This window comes from Harmonia axyridis, chromosome 1 (genome assembly GCF_914767665.1).
Source record: "Harmonia axyridis chromosome 1, icHarAxyr1.1, whole genome shotgun sequence".
In the NCBI taxonomy this organism is placed as follows: Eukaryota; Metazoa; Arthropoda; class Insecta; order Coleoptera; family Coccinellidae; genus Harmonia; species Harmonia axyridis.
Window position 1 is genome coordinate 71,502,880 of NC_059501.1, and position 15,647 is coordinate 71,518,526.

The 15,647-nt window shown below is 35.4% G+C and overlaps 2 protein-coding genes across 4 annotated transcripts in view; one reads left to right on the forward strand and one right to left on the reverse strand.

Moving 5' to 3' along the window:
• Positions 1 to 15,647, forward strand: part of LOC123671177 — a 116,844-nt gene that overhangs the window by 4,910 nt on the left and 96,287 nt on the right. The gene's annotated exons all lie outside the window — the stretch shown is intronic.
• On the reverse strand, positions 11,328 to 13,154 carry LOC123671178 (cathepsin L-like). 2 transcript variants are annotated; one of them, XM_045604885.1, is made up of 4 exons: positions 13,021 to 13,154; positions 12,391 to 12,717; positions 11,870 to 12,337; positions 11,328 to 11,820 (listed from the first exon to the last, which is right to left on the reverse strand). In XM_045604885.1, the coding sequence occupies exons 1-3, from the start codon at positions 13,111 to 13,113 to the stop codon at positions 11,900 to 11,902; spliced, it is 858 nt and encodes a 285-aa protein (XP_045460841.1). In that variant the 5' UTR covers positions 13,114 to 13,154; the 3' UTR covers positions 11,328 to 11,820; positions 11,870 to 11,899. The 2 variants fall into 2 exon arrangements, with proteins under 2 accessions (XP_045460841.1, XP_045460840.1); XM_045604884.1 differs by having other exon boundaries at positions 11,328 to 12,337.

The window sequence follows — 15,647 nt, forward strand, 5'->3', positions numbered from 1 at the left end:
ACATCGTTAATAGTAATCTACATTCCAAATATAGTTATGCTCCGACGCGTACTTTCGGAGATACGAATTTTGCAAATATAAGGGTTGGAAAAACTACCCCTGGATCCCAAGGGAAGTCAATCATCTTTTCACAGTTTATTCACATCGTTAATAGTAATCTACATTCCAAATATAGTTATGCTCCGACGCGTACTTTCGGAGATACGAATTTTGGAAATATAAGGGTTGGAAAAACTACCCCTGGATCCCAAGAGAAGTCAATCATCTTTTCACAGTTTATTCACATCGTTAATAGTAATCTACATTCCAAATATAGTTATGCTCCGACGCGTACTTTCGGAGATACGAATTTTAGAAATATAAGGGTTGGAAAAACTACCCCTGGATCCCAAGGGAAGTCAATCATCTTTTCACAGTTTATTCACATCGTTAATAGTAATCTACATTCCAAATATAGTTATGCTCCGACGCGTACTTTCGGAGATACGAATTTTGGAAATATAAGGGTTGGAAAAACTACCCCTGGATCCCAAGGGAAGTCAATCATCTTTTCACAGTTTATTCACATCGTTAATAGTAATCTACATTCCAAATATAGTTATGCTCCGACGCGTACTTTCCGAGTTACGAATTTTCGAAGTTTAAGGTTTGGAAAAACTACCCCTGGATCCCAAGGGAAGTCAATCATCTTTTCACAGTTTATTCACATCGTTAATAGTAATCTACATTCCAAATATAGTTATGCTCCGACGCGTACTTTCCGAGTTACGAATTTTCGAAGTTTAAGGGTTGGGAAAACTACCCCTGGATCCCAAGGGAAGTCAATCATCTTTTCACAGTTTATTCACATCGTTAATAGTAATCTACATTCCAAATATAGTTATGCTCCGACGCGTACTTTCCGAGTTACGAATTTTCGAAGTTTAAGGGTTGGAAAAACTACCCCTGGATCCCAGGGGAAGTCAATCATCTTTTCACAGTTTATTCACATCGTTAATGGTAATCTACATTCCAAATATAGTTATGCTCCGACGCGTACTTTCGGAGATACGAATTTTCGAAATATAAGGGTTGGAAAAACTACCCCTCGATCCCTAGGGAAGTCAATCATCTTTTCACAGTTTATTCACATCGCCAATAGTAATCTTCATTCCAAATATGGTTATGCTCCGACGCGTACTTTCCGAGATACGAATTTTCGAAGTTTAAGGGTTGGAAAAACTACCCCTGGATCCCAAGGGAAGTCAATCATCTTTCCACAGTTTATTCACATCGTTAATAGTAATCTACATTTCAAATATGGTTATGCTCCGACGCGTATTTCCGAAATTACGAATTTTCGAAATATAAGGGTTGGTAAAACTACCCCTGGATCCCTAGGGAAGTCAATCATTTTTTCACAGTTCATTCACATCGCTAATAGTAATTTACATTCCAAATATGGTTATGCTCCGACGCGTACTTCCGTAGATATTAATTTTTCAAGTTAGACTGATGATAATTTGAATAAAAACGTTGCTAAAATATCCCGAGATCTATAAAAAATCAATATTCCCTCCAACGGATACTCTGAATACTATACGGAATCCACTTCCTAAATTTCTATCCGATCTAGTGAATAGTTCCATAATAAATCGTTTTTTTGCCGCACGCCACTGGTCACCGCCTTCGGGTGTTTCCGTCAAACAGTCTGCTGGAAACGGTCTGCCAAATTCACACCGGTTTTCTTCGGTGCCACGTGAAAGATAAGGTCTAATACTAGAGTATAAGTATAAGTAAAAAACTGATTTTTTTTTTCAAAATTTAACAATCTGTATCTCAAAAACAAAGCTTGTAAGGATATCTATTTATATGGACTTTTTTTTCGGCGATTACTTCTTCATTGGCGATAAATTTCTTTCCAGCGAGCATTCTTTTGAGGTCTGAGAAAAGGAAAAAGTCGCTGGGGGCCTGATCTGGCGAATACGGTGGATGCAGAAGCAATTCGAAGCCCAATTCATGCAATTTAGCCATTGTTTTCATTGATTTGTGACACGGTGCATTGTCTTGATGAAACAGCACCTTTTTTCTTCAAATGGGGACGTTTTTTAACGCGGTTACTAGCATGGCGTTCTATCAGCGATTTGAAATGGACCGGAAGCTCAAATTTCTGTATAACTATTTTCTTATTATGCGGTCGGGCAGCAATTAAATTTGAATTGAATTTGGATAGTTGGAAGGGGTGTACGCTTAATTTAAAAGGTAATATTTTCAACTTTGATGGTAATTCGATTTTTTGATGATTTATTTCAGTGAATGGAAATTAGTTGAAATCGTCTCATTTTTCATTTCACATTTTTTTTTACATGTGAGGCCCGGCCTCAGTTGCTTTATACGACGACCCGCCACTGATATTGGTGATATAGCGTATGAAAATACATTTATCGATTCAACAAAATCATTTTTTAAGTTTCCACTTTTTAGCTAGTTGTTCATTCCACTTTTTACAATGAACTCTTGAGTTTATCAAATAAACTTTATAACAAAACTATTAAATCTGGTATTTCCTGAAATATACGGACCAACCACTAATTCAATACCAAAAATTAATAACGACGGTCTCGACCCTCTGTCATTTCAAGACACTTCATTAAATATAACTCGAAAAGAACAACCGAAACTGGAAATTTATACTTATGAAAGGATTAAGGCTCTAGCTCATATGAGGTGCCTAATTGAATTTCTTCGTATTTATTTATGTTTCCTTCTTGTCAGTTTGAATTATAGAATACCTAGATTGTTTCTATATGGTAAATACTAATAGTATGGTAGATACGAGGTGAATTCAATAAATTTCTATACACTCTGGCAACCTAGTAGTGGGAATTGGTTGAACTTTATATCAAAAGACCTATGAATTGAATATATTGAACAATTAAAATGTTTTGAGCATGATTTTGCTTGAAAAATAATCTGTTGAATGAATTATTTCGGAATTACCGTTCATGAAATTATTTTCCTAAAAGCAAAATCATGTATGAATATTTTAGTTTAATAGATTTAAATTCATACGCTACTAGAATTTTCTTTGAATAGCTCGAATTCATGCAGAAAACATTGTTGTTTTATTTATAATGAAACTGGACATTTCCTACCGTTGAAAACATTAATATGAGAAAGAATTTAAAATAATACGACAATTCGTTAGTAAAGTTTGTCTTGATTAACTTGGGTTACACATGAGATTTCTAGAAATACTGGGCCCACATAATCTTGAAATAGTTTAAGATAAAATTGGTAGTCCAACCCTCTTGGATTTAATGAAAATTGCAGCTACTTCCCTCAACTTTCGCATCGTATTTTATGGCGCTTACTTTGAGTTCCGTTGTCCGTTATGTTCCGTTATGACCATTTCATTGAAAAATGCCAACTATGGAAGAAAAGGAAAGTAGGCATTACTTACTATTGAAAAGTGAATTATGCACCTTGATGACGTGGTATAATCGTTTTGGTGTTTCGCCTCCTGCCATATTGGGATCATTTGCATAGTAACATTCTTGGATGTTCGCCAAAAAAATAAAAGTCAAGCTCAGTGAAATGTTATTGAACCATCAAAATGCAGTGCTTTGGTTATAGTTATTGAAATTATTCGTTATATAATCATAACGAATACACTCGAGCATAGACAATATAATTCGATTATACAACCTTTTCACTCGACGTAGTTCGCGAAACACCACTCGAGCTGCTCTCTCGTGATGTTTCGCGAACTACATCTCGTGAATCGGTGTATAATCGAATATTGTCTATGCTCTTGTGATATAACTTTTTCATTTCGACTTATCCTATATTGTTTTATACAAGCGTTGGATTAATAAATTTATTTATTTACCTGACAAAATTAAGATTTTAAATGAGTTCAAGGATTCAAGATTCAAGGATGCCATAAACCGTATATTAATTGAGAAAGCATATTACAGTGTGGGGGAATACATGACAGATGGTCATTTCAGATAATCTTTTTTCACTTATTATGTATTAAGATTGTATTATATGTTTGTGTTCATTTTCTCTTAGAAATAGCTTATTATTTTGTACTTCATTATATATGACTTGTTCCATACATTCTTTGTAATGTCGAAGGGATCAATAAAGAATTAGATTAGAACTGAAAATTTGGTTGAAATTGGTGTTTTTGAAGTTGAATAGGTGTCAATTCAGTGGGGGTATCCTACTTATCGATTGATAACGTTAATAAATTAGTAGATACTGACTTGTAATGAAGAATGAAATTAACGCCTTGCATATTATGTACATAATTCAAAATTAATGGTACTTAATTACGAGTTGAATATAATCTGTAAACGTTTCAGAGAGAAGTGATTCTATTTGAATTGTGGCTGTTCCATCAAGCAGTTTTACAAATACATACATACATAATTATATAGAGATTTGTATCCAAACTTGATTAAATTTCTTTTCAATTCAGTATTTAGTAACCATATTTGTTTTGTTCAATTGTTTCACTTTAAAATAACGTACACCATTGCTTAAACTAGAAAAAATTGACCTAAATTCTCAAATTATTTTACTATAGCTATAAAAATATTCAAGTATTATCAATTTCGAATCATGTATACCTACATACAAGCTGTTTTTCTTTCAAATTACAATTGAGTACCTAGACAATAGACAAAGGCGAAACTTATATATCAAAAAATTATTTGGTATTTAAAAAATGATTCAATATTGACAATTATTAACTATAAAATGTCATTTATAACCTTTTTTTGGCATCCAATGTTCTAAAAACTCACTTTCAAGTGGAAAATTTATGTAGTAAAACGGTCTGTGCAAAAATGTGGAGCACACGTTTCAGTTTAGTTTAGTGCTCTTCTCAAATAGGGATTTTCGAAATTCTGATGTACAGGGAGTTGTTTCGAAGATAGATAATTTTTTGTTGACCTGCAATCTGCTTGTGGGTGTTGAGTAAATAATTTGAGTATTAAATAGGAACCATGTGTGCCAAATATGAAGAAAATATATACCATGTCAAATATGGTTTGCATCTCATGGCCCAAAGAAAAAATGAGTAAAATTTATAAATTCACAATAAATGTGGTATATACCTAATATAGGACCAGTATTAACTTTTTAAGTTTTTCCGTTTCTCAATGAAATACCCTGTATACAGGGTGGGCCACAGTCGTTAGTACCCTCGACTTTTATGGAGATCGACTTGATTGAAAATTTGGTTTCTTGGGCAGGAACGTTTATATCAAGAAGTACTAACAACTTCGATATTTCAAATAGAATACCTTGTATATTATCACTTTTGTCGTAGCCTCTTGATTATTTATGTATTAACTTCCTTGTCTCTTGTCAAAAGGTTACTTCAATCTAACATTTATTACTTCGGTACTTGGAATCTTAGAAAGCTGATCCCTGATCGTACAGGGTTATTCAAAATCACAGGCTTCAACAAGACAATGAAATGGTTAAAAGTGCGAATTTTCAAATAGAATGATCTGCATATAATAAGATGTATTGAAAGAAAATAAAATTTTCCTTCAGACGAAATAACATGTTCCTATACCTAAATTAAAAACCAGTTTTCATCCCAACTATTACTGACGAACTTTACAACATAAAATATAGAAATTTGAAATTTTCAATGATATTATCCTCTATAGATGTTTGGATTCAAGATATTTCAAATAACTTTTCTATCGATACGGATATACTATTTATACTAATGGTTGAATCAATTTTCTATTCAATTAACTTTGTGTTAAATTTACAACGTGTTTTCCGTTGTCTCATATTTCGTATCAAATTTTTCTAGAGTCCCTTTTATTCGCTCATAATTCACTTAACTCCGTTTATGAGTACTCTTCGAGTCCGATGTTATTTATGACGTCTGCTTTCGTCTGAAAAAGATCTAGTTTATTAGCCAATAATTCACCATTTCTTAATCAATTCACCACATCCATATTTCTTGCTACCATCCTCCACGATTCATACAAAACGTGTAACTTACGAGATATCCTAAGAAGGAGGGACAGATTCCTGTATCAGAAATCGTTAATGAAATAATAAAACGACGGGGGTCTTCTTCTTTTAGTGTTGTTCATTAATAGTTGGTGGTTTGGGATTCCATTTAAAAGGCTAGAGGAATCTGCGTGATAAGTAAAATGAGAGAGGTGGTGTTTAGTAACAGCCGTCTTCAGACACTCAAGGTTCTACAAAAAAAAAAAAAAAACATATTTTTGCATATGCTGTATTTCTATTATTACTTTCTCTTAACTATATATACATGGGTTTTTACAGGGGGAAACATTCATGATACATTTGTTCATCTTTGGTCATATCTAATGAAAAAAAATTTTTAATTTATATACAATTATTTACATAGATGTGAGTAAAGTAAAAATTTGTCTAAAGGTACCTATCTTGAACAAACAAAAAACACATATACGTCTCAGGTGGATTTAGGGTGGGTAAAAGGAAAAGGTATTGAATCATATCAATGTGGTATGATGAAGTTTATGTTTTATTTTGATATTAGTGTTTTGCATAGTTGTCGTGCTCAGGCGCCCAGGTACTCAGTTTTTTCCAGTTTTTTGGATGTGCAATTGAAAAATTTATGTGTTTGGTTGTGTATTATTTCCTGGATAGTCTCAATATTTCTGGTTGAATGTAATTTTTTCAATTTCGCGTATCTTGTTTTATTCAGAATGACTTGAAATTTATTTTGTATTGGTTGGTTTTCGATGTGTTGCTCCAAATGGGAGTTGCATACAAGAATGCTGGTCTGATGCTTTGTTTGTAAATACGAATTTTAGATTTTCACTCAATTTGCTATTTCTGCTAATTAATGGGAAAATGTTACGAAGTATTGAATAACCTTTTTGCTTATATGTTCATTGAAGTTTAGTTTTTTATCGAAGGTAAGGCCCAAGTATTTTACTGAATTTTGTGGGCTGATTATATTGCCGTTTAGAATTATTTTATTTGTTATTGGAGGTATTTTTTGTTTTTGTGCGAAATGTATGAGTTTGTTCTTGTTCGCATTGATTTTGATTTTTCCATTTATTGTAATATGTGTTGAGCTCATTTAGACGGTTTTGAATATATTTGTTTGCCTGGTTTAGAGTCGTGGATTCAGATATGATTGCTGTGGCATCGGCAAATAGTTTCAGTTTTGTTTGACTGGTTTTCGGAATGTCGTTATTATAGTAGTTGAATAATATGGGGGATAATAAGCTTCCCTGGGGAACCCGTGCGGAAATGTGTGTTTTCGAGAAAGATATGTTTCAACCTTAACGTCCCTAACATGGAATTGTCGGTTAGTAACATATGCATTTATTATTTTTGTTATAAGAGGTGTAACTTGGTTTGGAGTAATTCGAATTCAGGTACAGAAAAGTGATAAAAACCATTTATCAAAGAAAGTTCTGTCGATTACATCGAAAAGGCCTGAATTGTTTGAAAGTACGAGGCTCTAAAGTGAAAAGACGACACGGTTGTTGAAGGAGTATTTTAGTATAGTATATCACTTGAACTAGTCCATAAAAACGCTTGGCCATAGATGTCCGTCTGAAGTGGATACCGCGATCCGCTAAATACCGGGGTTTATTTGAAAGTATTGTTAGGCAATAAATTCACTGGCCCCAAAGAAATTTCTGGAAACTTGGACAACCCTTGTATAATCGAAATATTCAGTTTCCTCCAAGTGACTTTGGATATACTATACCTATTTGTATTTTCATAACTATAGTTCAGAGTGCCTATTGGATTTCAATAAAATTGGCGTTTGGCAATTTTATTAATTCTATTTCAAAGATTGGTCTTTTCACTGAAGAAAAAATTGTAAAGTCAAAAAGTATGTGTTGTGTTTTCCGACTTTGTGCCCCTACAATTTGGCTCTCCAGAAAAATGTCCTGGCGGTGGCCTGCCAAAACGTAAACTATGAAAATTTCAACGGGTTAACAATTTTTCTTTTCATAAATAAGCCAAAAGTTTATAATTGAAAATAATAAACCAAAATCTCCCCGAAAATATCTCCATATCGATTCGAATTTCCCACAAACCCAGAGCAAGAGATGCAAGGCGCGATCCCGGTCGCATTTTTCCGTTTGCAATAAGGCTAGCGCTCAGAGTAATAAACATATATAGAGGGAGCATATGTCAGTTTCAGTAAGCATATTTTGTCCCCAACATGAACTATCAAATTTGACATAAAGCGTGCTGAAATGAAAACATATCAGTGATACGATATTTCACTCAATTCGCGAGTTTCTCCATAAAGAACGCATTTCTTATGTCCCATGGTGAATCAACGTTTCATATCAACTCAAAATATATCGAGATGAATACTTAAATATATCAGAAGTTCAGAACACAAATTTCAAGCGCGCCAAACGACGTGAAACAACCGATGACACTAGAGGAGCAAAAGTTGCCAAACCTTGAATTTCAGCTGGTAGATACAGAAAATAATAAATGTTCTGCTTATTATAAATACGACAATTAGAAAAACAAATCGGATTCCAAATATTCAAATTTGCATATTTAATCGGGAATCACTCAAATAAATATATTTCATTCAATATAATATACATTCATAATGATATAGTAAAATTGTGCCTTCTACCCATGATGTCCCAAATATGCTCTACGGGCAAAGATCGGGGGATATGGGCGGCCCTGGCAAAAGTTCGAAAAAGTGTGAACTAACTCTGGCAACATGAGGTCAGGCATTATCTTTCTGAAATATTGGATTCTCAAGCCGGTTTAGGTAAGAAGAACATATGGATCCACTATTTCTTGAAGGTAACGCGTCGCTGTCATGTTACCTCGAATAAAGACTAAAAGTGACCTTCTTACTAGGCAATAGTGTCCATACCATAATGCCTACTGTCCGGTGTACATGACACTCATCATCAAACTGAGGTTCACGTTTTTCTTCCCGACGTCGTCTTACCCTTCTTGTCATTTCTCACTATACACTTCTTCCAATTGACGATTAATTTCTATAGGTGGAGTTTTTTTTCAGTGCAAAAACTTAATGACTGAACGTAACTCGCACCTGGTGGGAGCGACAACCGTCACTTCCATTGCAAATGGCTGCTACGTCAAGACTGAGCGTCCTTATGAGCTGCACCAGGTGTCGATTGGTGGAGGGGGGCCTAACGTATACAATAGTGTTGCCGGATTTCATCTAGCGCTACTTGCGGCGATACAATGGCCTTGGAGACCCCGCAGTCTCAAGATCTTCCACTAACAGAAGATACAACGATGGACCAATCACTGATCCCTGCGGTACTCCCTTCAATACCCTTTCCTCTGATCTTCTTGTCGTTTTTATTACTGTGTGATGTCTTCTGTTCCTTAGAAAAGTTTTTATAAGGGTATAAGCTTTATTATTTGTTGTCTCGTGCGTATCCGTTTCTTAACGAATTAGAGCACCTAGTTGCCCTAGCCCCTAGCCCTATAAGAAACGGAAAAATGCATCCCGGTCACAGATGAATTTCCACGCCTGCATCTCGGACACAGCGAGATGGAAAAATTCCCCGTTTCGACGGAAGACGACGCGCCGCGTCTGCCACCCACGCAACAAGCGCCCGCGGCGCCCAATACGTCACGCGCTAGCAACCTCCGAACTTTCTGGTCGAAATATCGAGCCATCGCTTATGCAACACGCTCCCCGAACCCCCCCACATTGGCCCGTCCGAAAATAGAAGAGGTCGAGGACGACGTGACGTCATAGTTGCTCCGGCCCTGAAAATTCCATTGAGGCCTGCACCGATCCGGGGTTTTCCAAGGGGGTAGCAAGGAAGGGGGGTGGTTGCCAAATTCTAGGGATGGAAACGAGACAGGGGCCAGTGTAGTGAATTGAGACTGGGGATGAGAAATTGACTTTTCATTATAGGAAAACAGGGAGAGATGATGACATTTCGTAGAATGCGCCAGAAATCTATTGTTTTGAACTGATCGTGAACCTGAAATCATAAATAATTCTTTGGTTATTAATCTTTCATACGAAGCGTGTATTTAAAGTAAGGTCTCCAAGGCCATTGTATCGCCGCAAGTAGCGCTAGATGAAATCCGGCAAAACTGTTGTATTTACTAGGCCCCCCTCCACCAATCGACACCTGGTGGAGCTCATTAGGACGCTCAGTCTTGACGTAGCAGCCATTTGCAATGGAAGTGCCGGTTGTCGCTCCCGCCAGGTTCGAGTTACGTTCATTCATTAAGTTTTTGCACTAAAAAAGAAACTCCACCTATAGAAATTCATCGTCAATTGGAAGAAGTGTATGGTAAGAAATGTATGGACGTGAAAAACTTCGAAAATGGTGTAGATAATTTTCTGCTGGCCGACTAAACGTTCACGACGAGGAGCGCAGCGGCAGGCTGGCACACTCGGACGAAACAGTGCGGAAACTTGAGGCGCTTATGCTGAAAGATCGCAGGTTGACTCTCAATGAGTTGTGGTGCAAGCAAAAAAACGTGTACACATTATGCTACGAAATTATTTTATACCTACCTGAAAAATCTAGAGGTATGAAACCTTTAACATTACGGAGTAGATGTACGAAAGTTGTCTAGCTGTGAAGGAAATATATATAAACGTACTTGATTTTCGAAAGCCATTGGGTTTTTGAAACGACAATCTGTTGGTTACGTAGTTTTAACTGCAGAACAAGTAGGTCAAAATTCATTATGGAGCTTCAAATAACAAGTGGTTGATTGCAAGGATAATAAATTATTTTTTGGTCCAAACTGCATGTAGACGAGACGATTTTTTTCGCCTAAACATCGATGATGTAGAAGATCATGACAATTTTCTGTCAATATTTTTTTGTGATGATAACAAATCACAGACCAAGACCTTCTATTGTACATACAATAGAAGGTCTTGGTCTGTGATTTGTTATCATCACAAAAAAATTTGGTACATACCAAAGAATGGTTGTTGGTAATAATATATAGGTTGTCCTATTTGAAATATGGAAGTTGTTAGTAGTTTTGATATAAGCAGTAACACCGCAGTGCTAAAAATATATTAGATCCTACCCATGAATCCAATTTTTCAATGAAATCGTACCTACCGATCTCCAGGGTACCATCGACCGTGGCCCACCCTGTATAATAAATTACATCTTATATAATATACTATTTACAGTTCTGTGGTCTCTAATTACCGAATGAATGTATGAAAGTTGAACTCCAAAAAACCTGATTCCACGTCGGTGCTATTCCTATTTTTTAGTTGTGTTAAATATTTGTTTTTTTTTGATGATTTAGGATATCCCAATGGAAAATAATATACTCTAATGTAAAATTGATTTTTTTCGTATCCGAATAAATGGATAACATGCAAACAATCATTATTTATTTTTATTTATATTTATTTAGACATTGATTGAATTCGTAATGAACATGTTAAGAGGGAATACCACCACGTGAGTGCTCAGCTCAAAACGAAATTATAGATTTTTTCTCTTACAACCACCGATTTTGATGAGGTTTCCACATAATTTCTCCAAACAATATTCTACATTGTAGAATGACAATATTTTTAATTTGCGAGTGAAAACAAAATTTTGGTAATTTTTCGTTTTTCGCAAAAGAATTGATGATATATACAAATCACTTATCTATTTTATAAGTTTTCGTGAAAAAAACCTACAAAAAATTATTACAAAAGAGGAAAAACTGTAATTCTGTGAAAAAATAATTAACCGTCATACAGTGCTGCCCTCTAACTATATGCTTCGTAAAGATAAAGCGAATGTACAACTTCGTACACCGTACAAAGGTTGGTCATCGCAGGAGCGCCAGAGGGGAAATCAATGGAAACCTAATGTTTGACTAGTACTCCGAAAGCCACGTGGTGGTTATTCCTCTTATGTTGTTATGCTTGCGATAAACCGCAATCATTGTTTTCATTTCTGACCAATCTCAGATTTTCTACCCGTGATTCTTCACAAATGCAGTCTTTGCCTATTCTAACAACAGGGACGCTATAGTTCGAAGGGTAGCTGCTGCAGATATCCTCGTCAAACATGATAGATCTATACATCTGCAATTCGAATGTCGCCTGAATAGCTATTTGTATAGAATCATCAATATCAGGTTCGTTTACGAATATAACGTTGGTGTCGTGGTCAATTAATTCTATTACGGGGTTATTTTCCACTTGCCTCCCACTTCTCTTATCGTATTTGCTTGCAGAAGTCATAAGACCATCGCTGCATTCGTTGTTACCTTGATACAAAGAGCATTTGGTCAAATTCGATGTACTGAGAAAAATTATCTTTCCCTTCATTCCTGATCCATCTTTAGATTCAGTCTACGATAAAAAATGTAATACAATTAAATTCAGAAAATTTCGAGGATACTGACCATATTGTAAGCCCAAAAGGGTTCACACTGTCCTTGATCTTTTACAACGTTCGAGTCATCAGATTTAGGAGCGACCGAGCATTGGGTGATATTAGAGATGTTTGATGTTGAGCTAGCAACATTTGATTCATTCTTGAATCCTGTGTTTAAATAATGAAAGAATTCTTCTTTTGTCCAGTCAGTGAATCTGCTTATGCCTTTGGTGTATGATGTTTTGCCTTTCTCTAACAGAGAATTATGTGCTTCGATTTCGTTCACATTGTTTTTGAAGATTGCCATACGTTTCCTTTCTTCCACAGGTGACCTGTATGATTTTCCATAAGTTAACTGAAAATATTGAATTACTATGAAATACTGTGGTGGTACAAATTAAAAAAAAATATGGGACTAGTATATCCGAAGAGTTTTATTTAAGTCATCAACACTTTCCTTTTGAGGAACTGGTGTTAAATAATAATTTTACTTAATTTTTTTTTACTTCAATAGTCGTGGAGAAGTTTGTTACATGAATAGATTAGCAATCCAATTCTCGTGATACAATTGCATCTGATTTTCATTCTAACTTTGTGATACATAGAATCTACTATTTTGCAAGATTTTATTTTTGAATTTCATTCAAAGAAAACTCACCTGAAATTTTTCCCATTCTCTTCGAACCACATCATCTTCCACGCCAAGAGTGTAGACCACAGCAATAGATAAAAATGCTAGCAAGGCTGTCATTGTTTGTTCTCTATCACTGCCGCAATTCGATGTAAATGAATGCTGTTTCGAAAAAATATAGTCAGAGATTTTGCATAATTTCATTTCATTTGCATTTTTGTTGTTACGATTATCACTACTAGCAACTTTTTACGTTTAAAATATATGCACCGGTACCTGATTACTCGCTAATTGTCTTTTCCGAATCCTTAGACAATCAGCAAGAGTTTCGTTTAGTATAATTGGTTTCGTCATAAGTCTTAGTCTCCCTAGGTTTCTAAAGAAATGAACAATCTATGTTCTGGAAATGAGATGAATATTTTCCTCTATTTCAACTGCAAAATATTTTATAGAAAATCTTAATTTGTTACCCTTTGCTTTATGCAGGATGAGATAACCATCTCTTCTCTCAATCAACTGCCCAATACGCCTAGGCATCTCACGAATTAAGTCATCAATGTTATTTTCAGGCATATCGTTCCATTTTTCCTGAAGGGCTAAACTCAAGTCCTAAAAAGTGGTTTATCATCCTGATAAATGAAATTATCCCAACATCCGTCGGCAACTGCTTTTAGAGGTATTTTTGTAGGATGTCTTAAACCATAATACTTGAAACAAAGAAATAATATTTCTTTGAATCATGGTGTTCAACTACTGAACTAATATCTGGCAAAAAAAAATCGAATTTTATGGTTATTTTTGAAAGACAAGCCCCAAGAAATTCTTTATATTTGAAGTTGTCGATCGAAGCAATAAATGATGCTGGGTTGAAAATCTTCCATTGAGAAACTTCCTTTGAATTGTTGGTGGTTAAGCTAGTAGTAGTAGCAGGCCAATTGAAAAGTCCCTGATCTACCATAGTAAAACACATTTTTTTGGCAAAATTCGATTTTATTATTCAACATAGTTGCCTTCGAGGCGATGCAGTGATTATAGCGATCTTCCAACTTTTCGATACCATTTTTGTAGTACGATTTGTCTTTTGCTTCAAAATAGGCCTCAGTTTCGACGATAACTTTTTCTTTGGTGCTAAATTTCTTTCCAGCGAGCATTCTTTTGAAGTCTGAGACCAGGAAAAAGTCGCTGGGGGCCAGATCTGGCGAATACGGTGGATGCAGAAGCAATTCGAAGCCCAATTAATGCAATTTTGCCATTGTTTTCATTGATTTGTGATACGGCGCATTGTCTTGATGAAACGGCAACTTTTTTTTCTTCAAATGGGGACGTTTTTTAACGATTTCATCCTTTAAACGATCCAATAACGCTATATAATAATCGCTGTTGATGGTCTGGTCCTTTTGGAGGTGATTAATGAATATTGCGCATCCCAGAATACTGATGCCATAACCTTGCCAGCTGACCGTTGTGTTTTTCTTCGCTTTGGATTCGTTTCATCGTGGGCAGTCCACTCAGCTGACTGTCGATTGGACTGCGGAGTGAAATGATGGAGCCATGTTTCATTCATTGTTATATATCGACACAAACATTCAGGTTTATTGCACTTGAATAGCTTCAAACACTGCTCAGAATCATTAACACATTGTTGCTTTTTATCGATTGTGAGCTCGCGCGGCACCCATTTTGCAGACAGCTTTCTCATGTACGAATATTCGTAAATAATATGATGTACACATTCAGATGATATCTTCACGATGTCTACTATCTCGATCAACATCACTTTACGGTCATTCAAAATTATTTTGTGAACTTTTTTGATTTTTTCGTCGGTTCGGTGACAGCCTCTTTTGGGCGTCCACTGCGTTCGCCGTCTTCGGTGCTAATTTCACCATGTTTAAACTTAGCATACCAATCAATGATGTTTGATTTTCCTGTTGCAGACCCCGGAAACTCTTCATCAAGCCAAGATTCTGCTTCATTTGTATTTTTTCCATTCAAAAAGCAATATTTTATCAGCACATGGAATTCTCTTTTTTTCAAATAACAAAAGTAGCTAACGAAATATCTCACAAACTAATGGTCGGAGAGCTCTCAAATTTTGACACGAATCGTTCGAAGGTTGGTACTAACTAAAAATCAAATGGATTTAATACTAGCACCGTCATCTGTGCCTCAGACCGGAGACTTTTCAATTGAACTAATAGTAATTGATAAAAATTTTTACGCTGACAATTTTATATATCTTTTTGTTACGCTTTAAGATATTTTTCTTCGAAAAAGTAATAATGGAAAACAATAAACCATAGTATCAAAAACGCATTTCATTCGGAATAGAAAAATCCTAGCATAACTTTACAATCCTGAAAAGTTTGTATCTGCATTTTGGACCGAAAATGCTACTCCACAAGAATAATGGATAATAACGAACGAGGAAGACGAATGTATGAATTTGCACATCAAAACGCAAAAAATGTAATTTTCGTGTTGAAGTGTTAAAACTCGAAACATCGTAAGCTGCATCATTGAAAATAATGAAACTAAAAGCAGCCAGCTAGATATCAATTTATCGGTAGCCGCGGTAAATTCGAGCCCCACTCCTATCATGGCCTATTAAGTAATACGCCTCATGTAAATTTGAAATATGTAATCACGAAGAG